The sequence below is a fragment of the Dendrobates tinctorius genome, unplaced genomic scaffold, assembly GCF_039654945.1.
Source record: "Dendrobates tinctorius isolate UK_male_01 unplaced genomic scaffold, ASM3965494v1 ptg000065l, whole genome shotgun sequence".
NCBI lineage: Eukaryota > Metazoa > Chordata > Amphibia > Anura > Dendrobatidae > Dendrobates > Dendrobates tinctorius.
In genome coordinates this window covers 33284708-33306970 of record NW_027361733.1, presented here as the reverse complement: position 1 = coordinate 33306970, position 22263 = coordinate 33284708, and the positions used below count along the sequence as shown (strand labels likewise).

General features: G+C 45.7%; 1 protein-coding gene across 2 annotated transcripts in view; it reads left to right on the top strand.

The window, feature by feature from the left end:
* The window catches only part of LOC141094897 (uncharacterized), a 39256-nt gene extending 19762 nt beyond the window's left edge, over positions 1-19494 (top strand). For both annotated transcript variants that reach the window (XM_073580929.1, XM_073580930.1), the window contains 10 exons: positions 1371-1437; positions 2967-3045; positions 3442-3508; positions 3911-4059; positions 4657-4945; positions 16735-16801; positions 17046-17124; positions 17239-17305; positions 17653-17801; positions 18110-19494. In XM_073580929.1, coding sequence (XP_073437030.1) covers positions 1371-1437; positions 2967-3045; positions 3442-3508; positions 3911-4059; positions 4657-4945; positions 16735-16801; positions 17046-17124; positions 17239-17305; positions 17653-17801; positions 18110-18428 — 1332 coding nt within the window. In that variant the 3' untranslated portion in view covers positions 18429-19494. The remainder of the gene's footprint in view (positions 1-1370; positions 1438-2966; positions 3046-3441; positions 3509-3910; positions 4060-4656; positions 4946-16734; positions 16802-17045; positions 17125-17238; positions 17306-17652; positions 17802-18109) is intronic.
* The last annotated feature ends 2769 nt before the right edge of the window (positions 19495-22263 follow it).

The following is a 22263-nucleotide window of genomic DNA, read 5'->3' as shown; positions in this document are numbered from 1 at the left end:
GGTGTTCCTGTTGCTGCATGAACCAGTTAACAGTCTAAATATGTAACAGTACAGACACAGAGGGCTATTACATGCATAAAGTAGTAGTAGTAGTAATGCCCTCAGTGCTCTCTTAAAAAGTAAGAAAGGCCCATACAACACTTTATAAAGTACTTATGTCCTAACTGGCCTCTTATGAAGTAATATTAATATGAATGCTCATTAAAAATTAATAATACCAAAAGTGTCCCCTTATAGTATAATATTACCTGTATAAAGTAGTAATATTCTGAGCGTACTTATAAAATAATCATGCCCCAGGTGTCCCTTATCAATTAACAATTGTCCTAAGTGCCCTGAATGCCCCTTAACAAGTAACAATGGCCCTTGTGGACACCAATACAGTTGAAGGTGGCACCAGCCTGGGCATACAGTCACTAGCAACACTTCACAGGCTTGTGAGTCACATGTGGCTCATGAACCACTGGTTGGTGACCCTTGACATAAAGTATATTAGGAAAAGATGTAACCTGACACATCACTGTGCTGGAAGTCCATCTGGCCTTAAAGGAGTTAGATTATACTCACCCCGGGGATCCGGTCCGGTCCAGCGCCTCCCATCTTCTAGCGATGAAGTCCTTCTCCTTACTTCTGCCGTGGCTCCTGCGCACGCGTACTTTCTCTGCTCTGTTGAGGGCACAGTAAAGTACTGCAGTGCGCAGACGCCGGACCTCTCTGACCTTTCCCAGCGCCTGCGACACCCATCGGACCGGACCCCGGGGTGAGTATAATTTAATTCGTTTTTCTTATCTTTTTCAGGTTACATCGGGGGCTTATCTACAGCATTACAGAATTCTGTAGATAAGCCCCTGATGGCAGTGGCTGCATCTCATAGGCCAAAAATGGGGTAACAGATTCCCTTTAAGGAAAACAGAGTTGAGTTGTTTTGTTTTTCAGTGTGAATGAGGCGGCAGGTGGGGGTGTTGTGGATGGGAAGAAGTTTCTCATAACTAGAGAAAGAAGAAAAAATTTTTGATAAGATATATTATAAAGTTTCTTATAACTGCATGTACTATTGATTGATGTCAAGTTTGTTGAAAGTACAGTTCCCTCTTAAATTCTCTGTCACCCAGAGGACTCTCCGTCTTCTCACTTTCCAGTGTGCCCAGCACTGAAAAAATGAAAAAAAGCAGGGAAACCACCTGAGTGCTTCTGTAGACCAGGAATTCTCATAGATAAGGAATACTGGCTAGTTTAATAAAATGCTTACACATGGACGCTAACTTCTTCTGATTTGGGTCTCAATAGAGCTATCAGTGAGGGGGTTAGCATTTAGATTTTCTTGCCGATGATACATAGTTTCTTTGTTACATCTTTGTTCTTCATCGTAGGATACAACTTCAACCTTAACACCAAATCTGGATTTTTATCAAAACAAAAAGCCCTTCAAGCCAAATGGTCAGTGTGGGCTGGTGGGCCAAGTATTAAAAGTACTATTCAGCCATAGCCTAGTTATATAAGCACCAATATTGCTGCCATAGGGTTCTCATTTAAGATACTAAGTAGCAAATTCCATGTAGTATTTTTAGGCTATGTTCACACGTTGCGTTTTTGCTGCGTTTTTTAACCCCTTTACACCCAAGGGTGATTTGAATGTTAATGACCAGGCCAATTTTTACTACTGTGCCTTTATGAGGTAATAACTCTGGAACGCTTCCATGGATCCCGGTGATTCTGACAATGTTTTCTCTTGACATATTGTACTTCATGTTAGTGGTAAAATTTGGAATGGAGATCGGATGCCATGTCGCGTTTGGAGAGCCCCTGATGTGCCTAAACAGTGGAAACCCCCCAATTCTAACTCCAACCCTAACCCCAACACACCCCTAAACCTAATCCCAACCCTAACCATAACCCTAGCCACAAACCTAACCCTAACACACCCCTAATCCCAACGCTAACCCTAATCCTAACTTTAGCCCCAGCCCTAACCCTAATGGGAAAATGGAAATACTTTTTATTTATTTTATTATTTTTCCCTAACTAAGAGGGTGATAAAGGGGGGATTGATTTACTATTTATAGTGAGTTTTTATGTTTGGCAACTGTCACACACAAAAAGGCGCTTTTTATTGCAAAAAATAGTTTATGCATCACCACATTTTGAGAGCTATAATTTTTCCATATTTTGGCCCACAGAGTCATGTGAGGTCTTGTTTTTTGCAGGACGAGTTGACATTTTTATTGGTTCCATTTTCGGGCACATGACATTTTTTGAACGCTTGTTATTCCGATTTTTGGGAGGCAGAATGAGCAAAAACCAGCAATTCATTAATTTTTTTTTTTTTTTTGGTGACCGGGTGACACCCGGTCGCGTGACACCCGGCTGCGTGAGCCCTGTGAGCGTGGCTGATTGCGTATGTCGTACTATCCCGTCCATGGTCATTAAGGCCCAGGGCACATGGACGGGATAGTACGTCCAATGTCAGAAAGGGGATAAAGCTAATTTTATGCTGCGTTTTACAGTATCAGCAAAAGACATGAGATTTCAGAAATCTCATGCTCACACATTGTATTTTTTTTCCTGACTGATTTGGAAAACTGTTGCGTTTTTGCAACTGCAGCATGTTACTTTTTTCAGCGTTTTTTCACCCATACAAAGCAATCAGTAAGTGAAAAAATGCAGTAAAAAACGTAGGTATCAGGGTTTGCTACGTTTTGGTGCAAAAACCTAAGGTAGTTGCATCATGTTTTTAGGGGAGCACTAAACTTTGTCAACATTCACAAGAGCCAATAAAAACAGAAAAAAATGCAGCAAAACCTGTTTTTTGTAAGAAGGTTCTTTACTGCCAAGAGAGCAGGTTTTGCCTGCAGAAAAAAAAAACGCAACGTGTGAACATAGCCTTTTGTGGTCTTCTGTGCTGTGCTGTGCTGTGCTGCGGCCATCATAGGATGGATGTGAGGTGTGACCCAGTCTGTGTCTCACAGGGGTGCGCATTGATGATCTACTTACAATGTGGAAGAATGACTATGACAGATTGGAGAGGAATCATTCCTACATCCAGTGGTGAGTTACCCAACTAACATTTCCTTCTGTTTTTTTTCTTTTTTTTGTTATACTAAAAAACTTGACGCATAGAAGATAAAAATAACAGATATGTAAAATACAAATGGATAAAAAATGACCTTCAGAGAGATAAAACATAAAATTGTCTGCTTCTTTGTGGAAACAAGACAGACACACGCATGTGAGCAAGGCCTAAGTGTCAGTCTTTTCTATAAATTTAGAATTATTTTCATGAACCAGGAGAACTGTAGTTTTTCCCCCTTCCCCAACTGCAGGGCAGGACATTGTAGACAGACACAGATGGAGGTGGTCTAATACTGTTTCATACTTTATCCCAATGCTTTGACCACATGAAGTTACTTCTAAGTTTTAAGTTTTCTTCTTTTTCCATTGTAGGCTTTTTCCACTAAGGAAACCAGGTCAAAATCCAAGTGCCAAGCCACTGACCACGAATGAAATCCAGGTACCTAACACTAATATAGTGATCATCTTCTGGCTCAGACATAGCCTGGGTCCCAAAGCAGAATCTGTACCAGTAATAGTCCATTACCAGCTATCGTATTCATCTGTGATGGAAGGGCCTTAAATGAATATTCCCATTTCAGACATTTACGGCATATTCATAAACTATGCCATACATGTTTGAAGGATGCAGGTCCAGTCTTAACCCGAGAATCAGGTTCCCCAAAACCCCCATCTTGTTGCCAATGAATAGACCACTTGGGTTGATTTTTTTTTTTCAAAACTCCCATTAAAGTGAAAATCAAGAGATCACACATGCGTCCACTTCTCCATCTCTCCCTAATGCCTGGCCACTGCCCCGATAGTCTATAAAATATTGACTAAATCGTAAAGTCTTTCTCAGATGATGAAGAAAGACAGTGAAGTCAACAAGAGGTTTCTCGAGGCATACAAGCTCATGCTGGGATTTTATGGCATCAAACTATTGAACAGTGAAACTGGACAGGTGACAAAAGCAGATAACTGGAGAGAGAGATTTGAGAACTTGAACACGTAAGTAGCCATACTCTGTATTATCCTTTTATTCACTGTCCTCCCATATTCTGCATCTTTCCAACGACGGTTACTTTGTGCTTATATGAAAAAAAAAGACTTTTTTATCAGAGTTCTGGATCAAATGTTCATCTCATTTTTGGTCCAAGTGTTCATTCTTACCATCAGTGTGGCATCTGCTTTTATTGTACAAAAAAAAAAACTTTTGAATTTCTCCTACCCATTCAAACAATATCCCATTGATATGAATTGGCAAGTTTGGGCTATAACTTGGATCAAAACAGATGTGTCTCCAGTTTTTTTTGCTGACACTTGATCTGCAAAAAAACATGAATGCGAACATAAAGAGCCTACTAGATCACAATGGGTATCTGTAGAAAAAACAGATATAACACATATTTCATTTTCACTCTTCCTCGTCTCTGTTTTCCTGCTTCCTCTCTTCTCTCCCATTAATCAAAAATTCATACCAAATTATGAGCCCCGTGCAGCAGGATGCATGTTACAGGCAGTGTGCAAATTTCTACCCATTGTCCTCCCTCTTCTTTCCCAACTCCTCAAAAACAGAGACAAAAAGTAGTTTCTTTTTGTTTATAGTCACAGCCACAACAACCTGCGGATCACCCGGATACTCAAGTGTTTGGAAGAGATGGGATACAATCATCTCCAGGTCCCTCTGGTCCAATTTTTCTTGCAGGAGACCTTGATTGGCCATCACCTACCCAATGTGCAAACAAGCGCACTAAAACATTTCATGTTCACTGTAAAAGAAGAGCAGGCGCACAGAAAGCTGGAGAACTTCGCCCAAGAGAACTATAAACCTAAAAACAGATGCGCCAGTGAAGAAGCCAAGAAGTTCCAGAAACGGGAAACACATACCTCCAAAGTTGGTGGATACTTTTGACCCATGTCCGTCTGTCCCTCTTTGCTGTTTAAATTTCCCTCATTTTGATCTGGTTGATTTTTATTATTACATTTACTATGTTAATCCAGAAATTATCTGTCTGGTTCCTTCTTTAATTCTGACGCCACATAATTTTTTCATGATTTGGTAAAATTTAAATTTTAAAAATTTCTATGACGATTTTATGCTATTCTGTAAATTAAATTAATCAAGCCTGTAAATATACAATAAGGAATGAACCATAGGTGTCGGTGTGTCTGTCCAAATTATTGGGTGACTAGTAGTGAAGAGAGGTCTACAAGTGAGAAGAGGACGAAATATAAGATAGGTAAGTGTTATTCCCAGGGACGGAATAGGACTAAACTTCAGGTATGGTATCTATTACTAATATTACTCCGCCTGAAGGAAATCAAGACCTACTACAAGATAAAATGCAAGTAAAACTTTGCCTTGTGTCAGCCGACCTCAATGTGAATAAGGGCAGAGCAGGATACAAGCCCGACACCTGTCCAAGGGACGCTATATACTGTAGATGAAATGTCTAGCTCAAAAAAATCTACTACAAGTCCTATTTTTTCAAAATTACAGTTATATAAAACTTAATAATAAAATAATAATATTGCAATATATAGTTAAGTTTTCATGATGAGCGCCTGGTGAGTTTTTGATGTTGCACAAAAAACATAGTGTCTTACAGTTCCTGCAAAGTGGATGGAGTTTTATGTGCGGATTTTCCCAGAACATTTGCATTAGATGTAGAAAATCTGCAGGTAAAAGACTCATATGCTGCAGAAAGGTACTAAAAACGCATGCAGTCCGCACGTGTACCAATAAAGTTGTCAAAGCCAAATACCAGGAAGCATAAAAAAGAAAATTACTTTTATTTAAAACATGACATACCAAAAAGCAGAGGCGTATCCAGGGGGGGCAGCCAGGGCAGTTGCCCCTGGCTCAGGCAGCAGGGGGCGCAGTCGGGCCGCCTAATGCAGCGGTCCGCAGTGTCTTCCCCGGCGGCTGCGTTCTGCCGCTCCCCATCTCGTGAGTCGGCTGTTCTCTGTGACTGCTGTCAAGCTGACAGCCGGCGCAGAGAAGGAGGCCGCGCCGGCTCCCAGGCAGCAATTGTACTGGCATCTATACAGACGCCAGTACAATTGAAGCTCTGACCGCCGGGTCAGAGCGACGTCAGCAGCGTGATCATGTCATGTGATCACGCTGCTGACGTTACTCCCCGGCGCCCAGAGCAAACGCTGGGGTAAGTGTGCTCCTCTGTGGAGCTGAAGAACCACCGAAGATGGGAAATGGGGAGGGTTAATGAGTGGAGATGGGGTTTAATGTGGGGATGGGTGTTAATGAGTGGGGGGGTTAGTGAGTGGAGATGGGGGTTAATGTGGGGATGGGGGTTAATGAGTGGGGGGTTAATGAGTGGAGATGGGGGTTAATGTGTGGGGGTTAATGAGTGGGGATGGGGGTTAATGAGTGGGGATGGGGGTTAATATGGGGGTTAATGTGGGGATGGGGGTTAATGTGTGGGGATGGGGGTTAATGAGTGGGGGGCTAATGAGTGGGGTGTTAATGTGTGGGGATGGGGGTTAATGTGTGGGGATGGGGGTTAATGAGTGGGGGGTTAATGAGTGGGGATGGGGGTTAATGTGTGGGGATGGGGGTTAATGAGTGGGGGTTAATGTGTGGGGATGGGGTTAATGTGTGGGGATGGGGGTTAATGAGTGTGGGGGTTAATGAGTGGAGATGGGGGTTAATGTGTGGGGGTTAATGTGGGGATGGGGGTTAATAAGTGGGGGTTAATGAGTGGAGATGGGGGTTAATGAGTGTGGGGGGTTAATGAGTGGAGATGGGGGTTAATGTGGGCATGGGGGTTAATAAGTGGGGGTTAATGAGTGTGGGGGTTAATGAGTGTGGGGGTTAATGAGTGGATATGGGGGTTAATGGGTGGAGATGGGGGTTAATGAGTGGGGATGGGGGTTAATGTGTGGGGGGATTTGGAGTGGGGGTACATAATGTGTGGGGGGATTTGGGATGGGGATACTTAATGTGTGGGGGGATTTGGAGTGGGGATGGGGGTTATTTAATGTGTGTGAGGGATTTGGAGTGAGGGTGGGGGATTTAATGTGTGTGGGGGAATTTGGAGTGGGGATGGGGGTACTTAATGTGTGTGGGGGATTGGGGATGGGGGGATTTGGAGTGGGGATGGTATTTAATGTGTGTGGGGAGATTTGAGGACACAAAATGAAGAGTATGTATGTATGAGGGCATGTATGAGGAAACAGTATGGGGGATGGGTGCAGACAGTAAGGGGTGCGAATGGGTGAATGTATGTGGACACAGTATGAGGAGTGAGGGTGATGGCATGTGTGTAGACACAGTATGGGGAGTCAGGGGTATGTGTGAGCAGACAGTATAGAGAGGGGGTAAATATATGAGGAGACAGTTTGGTGAACAGAGGGATGATAGAGGAGACAGCAGAGGAAGGAGGGGAATAGTGTGAGGCGACAGTATATTGCAGATATTTTTATTTAGGAGCATTATAATGACACTTCTATCTTTAAGGGCATCGTGTGGAGATTTGTTGCAGAAGACCGGAGAAGATGGAAGTCTGCAGAGACGGCTGTGGATGAGAAAACTCATCATGGGGTCTTGGACAAGAAGAAGAAAAGGAGAACGACTTCAGAGACGACGTCATCTATAAGGTACCTGGATGTAAATATTATTTGTGATACTGACTTATTCTCATGTTTTTATTTGTTAGGAGCATTAAAGGGGTTGTCCAGGTTTGTGTTGAGTCTGCTGTCATTCTATGTGACTGCAGACGTCTGAATTCTCACAGTGCTCACTGAACGCTGTTAGGATTCTCTCGTGCCGGTGATTTACATACATGCGGTCACATGCTGTCACATGCTGACTAGACATACGTGGCCTCACTCAATGAAAACGAACAGAGCTGGGCCGGGCACGTCTAGTCGGAATGTGGCCAGAAGTATACAAATCACATACTTGTGCTGACATGACTGTGCATCGGCAAGGGAGAACCCTAAAAGTGTGCAGTGCATTAATTGTGAGAATTCAGAAGGTGCAATGTCAGGATTCAGCTCTGCAGGTTCCAGTACTCATCACATAGACACTTCACTCATATGCGATTCTCATAGTTATGGTCTTGTGACAACGAGCTTCTCATCCTGCTTTCAGTTTTTTACTGAACATTGAGAGCATTAGGGAGAGCGGCTCGTGGGTACAGGGCTAAGTGTGCAAGTCGCATATGTACTTTCTGGGGGGGGGGGCGCCGAACCAAATACTTGCCACGGGTGCCAGAAAGCCTAGATACACCTCTGCCAAAAAGAGACAAAGCGACATAAAAAAAAAAAAATCACACAAAAACGCAAATCACCTAATTTTAACTAATGGAAAATCTGCAACATCGAAATCTCACCACCACTCACCACCCACTACGTGGGAACGTAGCTTGCAGAAAAATACCAGCAGACCATAGCAACATATTACCATCATATACGGTAGTGACAAACCCCCATACTGTTTATTAACCAAGACCACTGTAATGATGTATAGTAGGTTTCTATGAAGACAGTGGCTAGATGATAGAGTCACAGACACAGGTATACGTGTAAGTAGTTTGTATTAAACAAGCAGCACAGAACAGCACAGGTGTTGGCGGAGCCAGACAATGACAGCAGTGGTAACAGCAGCAGAACTCAGTCCAGTAGATAGCAAGTTGTACACCAGCACTATGTAGATGTAAGCAGACACAGTCTTAAGAATGAAGGCAAGGACAGTCACTTAGCCCTCTCCCTTGCAGGAGGGGAATCTTCGGGCACAGTGCAGTGGCAGAGAAAGTCACTAGGTAATTGATACTGGATGTGTAAAGGTAGCAGGGATAAGTATCTCAGGTGAAACGCACACAGCAGTCAAGATCTTCAGCGCATACCGTGAGTGCTGTAGTAGCGGTGAGCGGTGGAGGCAGGGCTGGAAGGAGCCTTCAGGCCGACACCGTCAGAAGGTCCAGGCGGCGGCAGTTAGGCAGCAGGTAATCCAGATGGATTCAGCAGGAAGGAAGGAGGTAGCACAGCGTGCAACTCCCAGCTAGCAGATCAGGTACAGAACGAGATATACAAGCAAGGTAGTCACGTCCAGGAAAGCTATTTAAACCCGGCGGGCGGGACCAACAGGCGGTGATGTCACAGGAACCAGTATGGCCGAACGAAGCCAGGCTTAAGGGCAACAGTAAGGGCAAAGTCCGGAACACAGCAGGATAGGAACGATGCTTACATTATTCCCCCCTTAAAGAATGTCCTCCGGACAATCTTCGACCAGGCTTGTCCGGGTACCTTAGATGAAACTGCTCCAGCAGCCGCGGAGCACAGATGTTCTCCACCGGTTCCCAGGAATTCTCCTCGACAGAGTATCCTTGCCACTTGACCAGGTATTGCAACTTCCTTCTGAAGATCCGTGAATCCAGAATCTTCTCCACGACATATTGTTCATGTCCATCAACGAGCACTGGAGCTGGAGGAGAGGAAGTACGCCCTGGGAAGGAATTTGGTACAACTGGCTTTAGTAGGGAAACATGGAACACCGGGTGAACCTTCCAGGCAGGGGGTAATTTCAGACGCACCGCTACCGAATTCACTAGAGCCACGATCTTGTATGGCCCTACAAACTTCTGCCCAAGCTTGACAGTCGGTGCCCTCACCCTCAGATTCTTGGTAGACAACCAGACCGTATCTCCCACCCTATACACCGGAGCCGGCCTCCTGGTACGATCTGCTGCTCTCTTATACCTTTCCTGCGCTGTCGTCAAGGTGGTCTTCAGAGCTTCCAGATTCTGCTGTAAGAAAGAAAGATGGTCAGACACAGCAGGCACTGCAGCCTCCTTGGGGAACTGCGGCAAGATGCTTGGGTGGTAACCCTGATTAGCAAAGAACGGTGACTGCTTAGTCGAGGAGTGCTGCGAGTTGTTATATGTGAACTCTGCCAGGGGAAGCAGATCTACCCAATCGTCCTGCAGATGACTTAAGTAGCAACGGAGGTACTGCTCCAGGGTCTGATTCGTACGTTCCGTCTGTCCATTGGTCTGTGGATGGTAAGCTGAAGACAGACTTACTCTAATATCCAGAGCCGCGCAGAAACACCTCCAGAACCTAGACGTGAACTGCACCCCACGATCCGAGATCACCTCATCCGGGACTCCGTGCAGACGGACCACCTCTTGAATCAACAGGTCTGCAGTCTGTTTTGCTGTGGGTAATCCAGCGCAAGGGATAAAGTGTGCTGCCTTAGTGAGGCGGTCCACGACCACTAGAATGGTGTTCTTACCCTTGGAGACCGGTAGTTCAACAATAAAGTCCATTGAGATGGATCTCCAGGGACGAGATGGTATAGGCAAGGGTTGTAACAACCCGGAAGGCGACGCACGAGGCGTCTTGAACCGAGCACATACCTCGCAGGATGACACGTATCCCTCCACGTCCTTCCGGTACGAAGGCCACCAGAAGTACCGAGCCAGGAACTCTTGGGTCTTCGTTATTCCACGATGTCCCCCAATCTTAGAATCATGGATCAGTCGGAGGACTTCAAGTCTTGTCACCTCTGGTACATACAGCCGATTCTCCTGTAACCACACTCCTCCACTGAAATTTAGGCTTACTTCGGGGTAGGTTGCCTTAGCAACGGATCTGCTGCGTATGCTGCTTTGATCTCAGACAGAAGATCCTGATGATGGATTGCAGAGATGAAATGAGCGGGAGACACAACAGTACTAGGAGACGACTTAATCACTTCCTCAGGAGCAGCAATCCTAGATAGCGCATCTGCCTTACCATTCCGTGCCCCCGACCTGTAGGAGATGATGAAGTTGAATTGGTTTAGAAACAAGCTCCAACGTGCCTGACGTGGGTTCAAACATCTTACGGACTGCATGAATTACAAGTTTCGGTGGTCGGTAAGAACTGTAATCGGAGTTGAGGACCCCAGCAGCAAGTGTCTCCACTCCTTGAATGCCGTCACAATCGCCAGTAACTCCTTGTTCCCTACGTCATAGTTCTTCTGCGCCGGGGATAGCTTCTGAGAAAGAAAGGCACAAGGATGAAGAACTGCCTTCTCACCTCCTCTCTGTGACAACACTGCGCCGATGGCGACATCCGATGCGTCCACCTCAAGAGTAAAGCTCAGATCTGGGTCTGGATGTCTTAAGATGGGAGCCGACACAAACTTGTCCTTCAGCCGTGTGAACGCCTCCTGGGCTTGCGGAGTCCACCGGAACGGTACCCCCTTCTTAGTCAGTTGGGTGATGGGAGCCACAATCTCAGAGAAGTTACGGATGAAGCGCCTATAGAAGTTGGCGAATCCCACAAACCTCTGAACTTCTTTCACCGATCCTGGCGCTGGCCACTCCTGGATCGCTCTGGTCTTTTGATCGTCCATCTGGAGACCCTGTGGAGAGATGACATAACCGAGGAACTGCACTGTTGCCCTGTGGAACTCGCATTTCTCCAATTTGATGTAAAGATGGTTATGCAGCAGGCGTTGCAGCACTGTCCTCACGTGGAGCCGATGTTCCTCGAGATCACTGGAAAAGATTAAAATGTCATCGAGATACACAACCATAAATACATCAAGCACATCTCGGAAAATGTCATTAACAAAATGCTGAAAGGTTGCAGGAGCATTTCGTAGTCCGAACGGCATGACCCGTGACTCGAAGTGTCCATAACGGCAGCGGAAGGCCGTCTTCCACTCATCTCCAGACCGAATTCTCACGAGATTGTAGGCTCCCCGAAGATCCAGTTTGGTGAATATCTTAGCCTGCTTCACCCTCTCCAGTAGTTCAGAGATTAAGGGTAGCGGGTGCCGATTCATGACCGTTACCTTGTTTAAATCACGGTAGTCCATGCAAGGACGCAGACCCCCGTCCTTTTTCTTCACGAAGAAGATTGGTGCACGCGCAGGAGAAGTAGACGGTCGGATGAAGCCCTTGGCGAGATTCTCGTCGATGAAGTCCTTCAAGGCCTTTAATTCAGGACCAGACAAAGGGTAAATACGCCCGAATGGGATCTCCGCCCCAGATACCAGTTCTATCGGGCAATCATAAGGCCGGTGGGGAGGTAACATATCTGCCCTCTTCTTATCACATACCTCTGCCAGATCCTGATACTCCATTGGTAATTGTCCCTCAGTCGTAGCTACTACCTTGGGGATAGCAGCGACCTTAGGAATAGCGGGGTTGCTGTTAGAACTTGGAGGGAACTGCACTTCCCTGGTCTCCCAGTTGATTCGAGGATTCTGAACCTGGAGCCAAGGTAACCCCAGGATAATAGGAAAGTGAGGAGAAGATATTAGTAAAAAGGACAAATGTTCCACATGTTCCTCTCCAATGCATACCTTCACCGACTCAGTCTCCATGGTTACCGGTCCAGATGTAAGTGGTGACCCGTCTACTGTCTCCATCAAGACTGACGACTCCCTCTTCACTGCCCTGATTCCATGCTTCCTTGCAAACGCGATATCCATGAAGTTTCCACTGGCCCCGGAGTCCAACATGGCGGCGCTCTCGACACACCGACCCTGGAAGCAGACCCTCAAGGATAGGTAATAGTGGGAATTCTTCTTAGTAGCGTAGGAGGAAACGACGGATGTCATCGAGATCACCACTGCGTTCAATGGAAGAGATGCCAGCGAATTCATATCGGCAAAGTCCAGGTCTCTCTGATTGTCTCTGCCCCCCGAATTGTTCAGATCTAGGACGCAGGACTCCCCCGCCTCGGAGTTACAATCAATGATAGCTGCAGCCGTCTTACGTCTCCTGACTGGACACTCGGAGATGAAGTGACCGGTCCCCCCGCAGTAGAAGCACAGGTTTTCCTTAAAGCGATGCTCCTTGCGGGCATCAGGAGGATTTCTACGTACGGCATCCACCTGCATCGGTTCGGGCTCGGGCTCGGGATTCCTCCTGCTGGTGACATCTCTGGAGGGAGAAGAGAACGGAACAGTGTTATTAAACCGTAGATCAGACCAGCGCTCCTGTCTGCGCTCAGAGAGTCGATTGTCGATGCGGATGCAGTGGTTGATGAAGTCCCCAAGAAGCACGGGCGAATCCCCGCGTGCCAGTTCATCCTTAACTGCCGTAGACAATCCCCTGCGGAAGATGGCCTGCTTGGCTGCCCCGTTCCAGGTGGTGTCTAATGCCCATCTACGGAAGTCCAATGCATACTCCAGCACCGAACGCTTCCCCTGCCGAAGGGTCAGCAGCGTCGTCTCAGCAGTATTAGCTCGGTTCGGGTCATCAAACATCTGCGTCATTGCGGCAATGAAATTGTCCATAGAGTTAAGCAGAGGGTCGTCGGTCTCAATCAAAGGGTTGGCCCACGCGAGCGCCTTACCAGACAGCAGCATGACTATAGTCAGAACTTTGGAGCGTTCAGTAGTGAACTGTGGGGCATGAGCAGCAAAGAAGATCCGGCACTGGTTCAAAAATCCTCGGAATTTATCCCTCTCACCAGCGAACCGGAAGGGTGGAAGCTTCGGGAAGGTCGGTGTAGTATCCCGGGCAACACCTGCTACCTGCGCGGCTGGGGCCTGTTCCAGAGCAGCAATCCGATCGAGCTGCATAGGAATCGCTTGCTCCAACGCCAGAACACGATCACCCTGAAGAGGAGCTGCTTGTTCCAGCGCCGTAATCCGATTTGCCAGTCGTTGCAACTGTGCCTCTGCTGCCCCGGCGTTGTGTTCGATACGTTGCTCCAGCGTGTCCAGCTGGGTCCTAATGCCTGCCACATCCTGCCGTATCAAAGCAAGCTGCTTGCTTACACGTTTCTCCAGGGACTCTACACCTGCGGTCTCCATATTGGTGGCTTGTATATCCTGTAATGATGTATAGTAGGTTTCTATGAAGACAGTGGCTAGGTGATAGAGTCACAGACACAGGTATACGTGTAAGTAGTTTGTATTAAACAAGCAGCACAGAACAGCACAGGTGTTGGCGGAGCCAGACAATGACAGCAGTGGTAACAGCAGCAGAACTCAGTCCAGTAGATAGCAAGTTGTACACCAGCACTATGTAGATGTAAGCAGACACAGTCTTAAGAATGAAGGCAAGGACAGTCACTTAGCCCTCTTCCTTGCGGGAGGGGAATCTTCGGGCACAGTGCAGTGGCAGAGAAAGTCACTAGGTAATTGATACTGGATGTGTAAAGGTAGCAGGGATAAGTCTCTCAGGTGAAACGCACACAGCAGTCAAGATCTTCAGCGCATACCGTGAGTGCTGTAGTAGCGGTGAGCGGTGGAGGCAGGGCTGGAAGGAGCCTTCAGGCCGACACCGTCAGAAGGTCCAGGCGGCGGCAGTTAGGCAGCAGGTAATCCAGATGGATTCAGCAGGAAGGAAGGAGGTAGCACAGCGTGCAACTCCCAGCTAGCAGATCAGGTACAGAACGAGATATACAAGCAAGGTAGTCACGTCCAGGAAAGCTATTTAAACCCGGCGGGCGGGACCAACAGGCGGTGATGTCACAGGAACCAGTATGGCCGAACGAAGCCAGGCTTAAGGGCAACAGTAAGGGCAAAGTCCGGAACACAGCAGGATAGGAACGATGCTTACATCCACCATAATAAGCCTGATATTACAGTAACAATATCAGGCTATATTCGCACACATCGTATTTGCAGCATTTTTTTCTGCGGCCAAAACCTGTTCTCTTGACAGGTTTTGCTTTGTTTTTGGTTCCTTTTTCTTTTTTTTTGAGTGCAGATTATATGATTTATCTACAGTATATGTTTAATAAAGTTAGTTTTATTAACTAAAAATAGAGAAAAACCTGTTTGCTGCATTTCTGTGGGTGAACGAATTAAAATGCTACATTTCTCATATTGAGTCAGGAAAAAAATAAACAGTTGTGTGCATGAGATTTCTGAAATGTCATAGCTTTTGCTGGTGATGTAAACCACATCTTCTCATTTACATAAGAAACACTGCAAAAACGCTGCATGAGAACGTAGCCTAATGGTGAGATCAGTTCCACACCAGTGCTCTGCAGACCATATAGGGTGTGTATTGTGCAGGTTCTCACCAGTGATATGCTCAGTGATTGCAGTCATTCATTTTCCTTTTTGTTTTTCATTCGGCCCAGACCACCATGACCACTTGTTCCATCCATAACTCATCCCTGCAAAATGCAACATACAGACATCTTTGGCTTACTGCTTTTCTAGTACCCTTCGCACATTCCCACGCCTCTACACAAACCTAATAGTACTATAACCAGTGCCTTAGAGAGTAATAATGCCCCTCTGTGTATAATAGTAGCTCTGTCCTATTGTGCCGCACACAATAACTGTGCCCCTACACAGTAATAATGTTCCCTCTGTACGTCCTCGTATGCTGTGCCTCCTTACAGTTATACAGCACATTACAGAAATAATATTCCCATGTGCCTCGATTAATAATAATTCCATTTGACTCTTTATAATAATAATGACCCTAAACCTCCTTATACTAATACAAACATCCCCCTCTGTTTTCTTATAACTATAATAATAATAATAATGCCTCCTGTGCTTTCCCTGTAACAAACCCTCAGTGTACCTCCTTATAATATTATAGTAATTACTCTCAGTGCCTCTTTATTTTATTATAGCCCCGGAGCACGGGCCGACATAGAAATCACTGGACCCCATAGCAAAAGTTTGTCACGGCACATAGGCGCAGTAAAAGAAGGGTATACCTCCCAACTTTTTAAGACATGTAGGGGGATATGTATAGTGGCACTTACTCAGTTATTTCGCCCCTAATGAATCCTCTTAGTGTTGTCACCCACTATTATATCCCTCCCATGTCCCCCATAGAGTATGATACCCCTTCCATGACCCCTTAATCTATGGTGCCCAAAAATGCCCTCACACAGAAGGATGTTCCCACATTCCCTCAACTATACAGTAAGATGGTCCCCCAACAACCACCCCCTACACAGTTTGATAGTCCATCTACTGGCCCCCATGCAGTATTATTGTCCCCCCACACAGCCCCACATAAAGTATATTGGTCCTCCCTCAGAAAAATCTACAAGCTCATGAAAATCAACCATTGTTGTAGGGTTTGGGGGAAGGGCGGGGGCAGCATACACAATGGGAGACCATAAAGACCGATAGTCAAGGGAGGCTGATGTTACCAGACAGACCGCTTTTCTCTGAATCATCACTGAAGAAGAGGAAATGTGATGAGATCATCCTGAAAAAAGGTAGATGGAGTCTGCCAGTATGAAACATCATGCTTCATCTCTAGACCACCAGGGATAGACAACAAACTATATTACTATTCTTATAGACCACCAGGATTGTCTTTCATCAAAACCTTTCCCACCCTAGATTGCCAGGAAGATTATTGTTAAAGGGCATCTGTCAGGTCCGATAATGTTATTTACCTAAAGATATGGGGTTAATCTGATGACTGTGCCTGCCTGTATGGCTGAAAACCGACAGCTCACTGGAGGAATAAAGTTCATTTTCTTCCTGGAGCCGCCCTCTCAGTTCAGCAGCTGGGCACATTTCTAATGGTCTTAACCTGCAGATTAACCCTATATCTGTAGGTAAATATTGTTATCCGACCAGAGATTTTCGCTTCAACCAATTCCACTACTTTACCACTCTAGATACCCAAGCATGTTAAATTTCAATAGATCTAATTGTGGAAGTCAATTTGGATTTCTTGCCCATTATGCAAAGTTGCATCATTTTTTATAATTTTTTTTCTGTAGGATAAGACTTCATACCGTACACCTAATCTGGATTTCTATCAAAACAAGGAGCCCTTTAAGCCAAATGGTCAGTGTCGATCAATTGTTCAGTGGCCCATTTAGCCATTGCTTACTTACATATGTTTCTCAGTGTGCTTCATGACCACCAATATGGCTGGCACAGGGTTGTCACCCAGATTTTTTAGGATCCTGAATGGCAAATCCTCCCAAGTTAGGCAGTTAAAAATCCATACAGTGTTCTTATGTGATCTGTGCTACAATGCGGCCATTAGAGGATGGATGTGAGATGTGACCTGGTCTTTGTCTCACAGGGGTGCACATCGATGAGCTACTTACTACATGGAGAACTGACTATGACACATTGGAGAAGAATCATTCCTACATCCAGTGGTGAGTTTATCCATCCAGCAGTTGCTTAGGAACATCCATATGGTAGCCGTTATAATGCGAATACTTGGTTTGGGGCCTTTATTCTCATATTGCATTTTTCTTTTTCCATTGTAGGCTTTTTCCACTACGAATTCAAGGTATGAATTCAAGTGCTATACCACTGACAGAAGATGAAATCCAGGTACCTGACACTGAAATACTGACCATCTTCTTGCTCAGACCTAGCCCTGCAGAATTTGTATGGGGCCACTCCTCTACCACCCATTAAAATCTTATGTGGGCCTTAAAGGGTTATTTCCATCCCATTCCCCGTCTCTGTAACTTTCACCTGTTTTGATTACAGTGACCCCCATGAATGCCATCTTGAAGCCAAGGTGAATGCGTAGCCATCTCCATTCATTTCTAGAAGAGTTAAAAAAAATGGCAACCAACCTTAAAAATTTCCATGCAACATCCCCCATAGAGCTATGCCGCTGTTCACACAATCTATGCAGCACTGCCACTGATACATTCTGAAATCCATTCTAGATGATGAAGCAAGACAGAGAAGTCATGAGGAGGTTTATAGTGGCATACAGGCTCATGCTGGGATTTTACGGAATCAAACTCCAGGACCATGACACTGGAAAGGTGACAAAGGCAGAAAACTGGAGGGAGAGATTTCGGAACTTGAACAAGTAAATTGACCTACTCTGTATTATCCTTTCATTTTCTGTCCGCCTTCATTCTACACATTTCGGTCTTCACCCCCCCAATTTGTTTTCTTTCCCCTTACATATGTCTGAAGTTTATACCAATTTGTGTGCACACTACTAAACAACTGTTGGCATAGGACTAAGGGACAGGATATTCTGCAGCTGAGCCCTGCGCAGCGGCAGGCATGTCACAGGCAGAGGTCAAATTTTAGCCGACTGTGAGGATGGGCTCTTTTCTGTCCCAACCTCCCAGATATATAGACAGACAATATTTTTCTCTTTGTTTACAGTCACAGCCACAACAATATGCGGATCACCCGAATACTCAAGTGTTTGAGAGAAATGGGTTACAGTCACTTCCAGGCCCCACTGGTCAAATTCTTTCTGCAGGAGACCTTGTGTGACGGTCACCTACCCAAGGTAAAACAGAGTGCACTGGACTACTTTATGCCCACTGTGAAGGACACACAGGAGCACAGAAAACTGGACGACTTTGTCCAGGAGACCTGCAAATCCAAAGGAAGACGGGCCAGAGAAGAAGCCAAGAAGGCACAGATATTGGGAAAGCATTCCTCACTTGCTTTTTGGAAGAGCAGTTCATGCTTTTAATTTAAAGTTTTTAATTTAAAAGTTTTTCTGTCCCTCGTTGCCCATTTATTGTCACAATTTTTTGACCTGTGAATAAATTTGTCAGGAGGAAGAAAGAACAGCCTCCCTAAAAAAAGATTAATGTGTTTTATAAGGATACTTTTAGAATACCTGCGTATCAGGAGAAACCGCCAGGTGAGCACTTACCAGTGGTTTCAGCAACCCTGAGAGTGAGAGCCTGGAGCCTCTGACGGCCTGTGACAACTGTACTTACAGCTTCCGGGAGCTGGGCAAGATGACAGCAATACAGGAGAGAGCAGAACGCCTGGTGGTGAGTGTACTGACAGGACCTGCAGTCGCTTGACCACAGGGGGCAGGGCTTCGTGTCCTGCTGCTGGAGATGCCTGCAGGACGCTACAGGGACCCTGGAGAAGGGGAAAGGGGGCCACTGGACACCAGGGAAAGGACAAGGCACCAGAGGGAGATGAAATCCAAGACAAGCCGAGGTCAGTAAACGAGAGAGGCAACGTGGTACACAAAGAGCAGGCTAATCAGGTGTAGTCAGGGATGTAGCAAGAGTCAGAAACCAGAGAAGCAGATACACCGTACAGAATCAAAGCCAAACTCACAACGGGGACAGAACCGGGTCAGAACTATACAAACACGCTGTAGCACAGGCACAGAGGGGTCGACACACTCAGTTAAGGGTCAAAGTATAACCGAAAAAGGATGGCCCCACAATGAGACTATAAAAAGCGTCAGAGAAAACCAAAAGGAGGCCATCCGGGTTAAAGCTTAACCCACCCAACCCACTCACCAGCAACCATGACACCTCGGCTTCGCTCGCGGAAAATATGCTACATTGTTGGTTATGGTAGCTAAAGTAAAATTGTCAGTGTCACCCTGAAATTGACATTTTCAGAGTGCTACAGTAAAAAAAATGTTCACACTTTAAATTTTTATTATTTTGGCATTTTACTAATTTGTTGTAACATTGATGTGAACAACAACTTTTTTTTTTAATTCCAACATTGTTATTGATTTTACATATTCCATACATATTATGTAGTATAAACTGTTAAAACTATTTTTTGAACTATTTTTTATCAAAACTGAAAATGTATGCACCTTACACAAACATATAAAACATTTACACCCAATTAACAACATAGTGCAACCCTTCCCCCCTCCCTCCAGTGTAATCTATAACTGGTTCACAGACAAAAGACTAAAATTGGTTTACAGTTAAACAACTATCTATTGTAGTGAAATGCTTCCAAACTCAAATCAGCCTGTCTACATCTTTGCACACGATGCATATGTCGTATGCGGTCATTTTCACAACGTTCATCCTTCAGATGTATCCATATTCCTTGCTTCAGCCTGCCTTATCCGATTCTTGTGAAGACGACATTCCCATTGCTCTGATGTCTCAGCTGCCTTACATTTATCCTGTCTCATCCATTTCTTTTCAAGCCGCGAGTCACTTTGTTCACTTGTCTCAGCTCTTTGACACCATTTTGCTTTCTTAGCTTTTGGATGAACGTGCCCAATAGATGGTCGTTTTTTGGGTGACATTTTAAAAAACAGTCCTTAGTATTATGACCCTTTAGTATTCACCTGACACTGATAAGAGATGTAATAGGATGAATAGTAAATACAGAGCAGCCCTCACACAGTATTACTATGACGTGAAGGAGCTCACATCTCAGTAATGAAAACCGCCGGACAGGCAGACTTGTCTAGTTGTCCATAGCAACCAGTCAGAGCTTTGCTTTCACTTTACCTCAGCAACTTCAGTGATGAAAGCTTCCTGTATAGTAAGCAATAATGACATTGGTCAGGCATTTTTCACCTGACCAATATTGCTGCTCAGTAATGTTCGTCCGTGTGCGTAGGGTGCATCCATCTGAGTGTGTTTGCATGCATGTGTGGTCCTTGTGTGTGTGTGTGTGTGGTGTGCATGTGGTATTTATGGGGTAGTGTTGTGGTATTTGTGGGTTGGTGTTTGTGTTGTGTGTCTAGAGTGGTCTGGTGTTTGGTGTGATGTGGCATTTGTGTGGTGTTGTGCTTGTGGGTTGGTGTATGTGTGCTGTCTGTGTGATGTTTGTATGGTGTTTGTGAAATGTTTGTGTGTTGGCGCGGCCCTATTAGAAACGACTCTTTGGCGCCGTCACTAATCCATCCCTGTCAGTCACAACTGTTGTTTTCCCCTCAGCACTTTTACTTTCACCTTCACCTTTCTCCATTATATGTATAGAGCCTAACTTCAGGGGCCCCAATCTCATGATGGGGGGGATACTAGCGAGATTGAATGTGTGCAGAATTCTGCTCCTGTGGGTGGAGAGGGGGCGTGCCAAATTTCACCCAAATCGGGCGAGAACCGTGGATTTGTATAGAGCGGGCTACTACAGATTTCACATTTCCCTATATTTATAGGGCCTAACTTTGGGGGCCCCAATCTCATGACGGGGGGACGCTGCTCCTGTGGGTGGAGCGGAGGCGTGCCAAATTTCACCCAAATCGGGCGAAAACTGTGGATCTGTATAGAGCGGGCTACTACAGATTTTGAGTTTTATATATAGACTAGCTGAAGAGCCCGGCGCTGCCCGGGCATAGTAACTAACTGTGGTTAGTTATAGAAAATTATAATTATCCTCCATCCCATAGTCCCGTGCCCATATACCCATCATACATATCCACGATCCCATAGGCCCGTGCCCATATACCCATCATACATATCCTCCATCCCATAGTCGAGTGCCCATATACCCATCACACATCCTCCATCCCATAGTCCCATGCCCATATACCCATCATACATATCCTCATCCCAAAGTCGAGTGCCCATATACCCATCACACATCCTCCATCCCATAGTCCAGTGCCCATATACCCATCATACATATTCTCCATCCCATAGTCCCATGCCCATATACCCATCATACATATTCTCCATCCCATAGTCCCATGCCCATATACCCATCATACATATTCGCCATCCCATAGTCGAGTGCCCATATACCCATCACACAGCCTTCATCCCATAGTCCCGTGCCCATATACCCATCATACATATCCTCCATCCCATAGTCGAGTGCCCATATACCCATCATACATATCCGCCATCTCATAGTCCCGTGCCCATATACCCATCATACATATCCTCCATCCTATAGTTCAGTGCCCGTATACCCATCACACATCCTCCATCCCATAATCCCGTGCCCATATACATATCCACCATCCCATAGTCCTGTGCCCATATACCCGTCAAACATATCCTCTATTCCATAGTCCAGTGCCCATAAACCCATCACACATCTTCCATCCCATAGTCCCGTACCCATATACATATCTGCCATCCCATAGTCCCGTGCCCATACACCCGTCATACATATCCTCCATCCCATAGTCCAGTGCCCATATACCCATCACACATCCTCCATCCCATAGTCCCGTTCCCATATACCCATCATACATATCCTCCATCCCATAGTCCCGTGCCCATATACATATCCTCCATCCCATAGTGCCGTTCCCATATACCCATCATACATCTCCTCCATCCCATAGTCCGGTGCCCATATACTCATCACACATCCTCCATCTCATAGTCAACCATTATGACATCATAATGAGCGGCGGCGGGGCTTGCAACCTTTGATGACATCAGCGTCACCATGGCAACCATTGTGACATCATAATGAGGGGCGGGGCTTGGCGCGCACACACTGCTTCCCCAGTATGCAAATAGGGGCATTGTGACATCACAATGAGGGGCGGGGCTTGACGTGCACACACTTTTTCCCCCAGTATGTAGATAGGGGCAAAATTGTTTGGTGAATTGGAACGC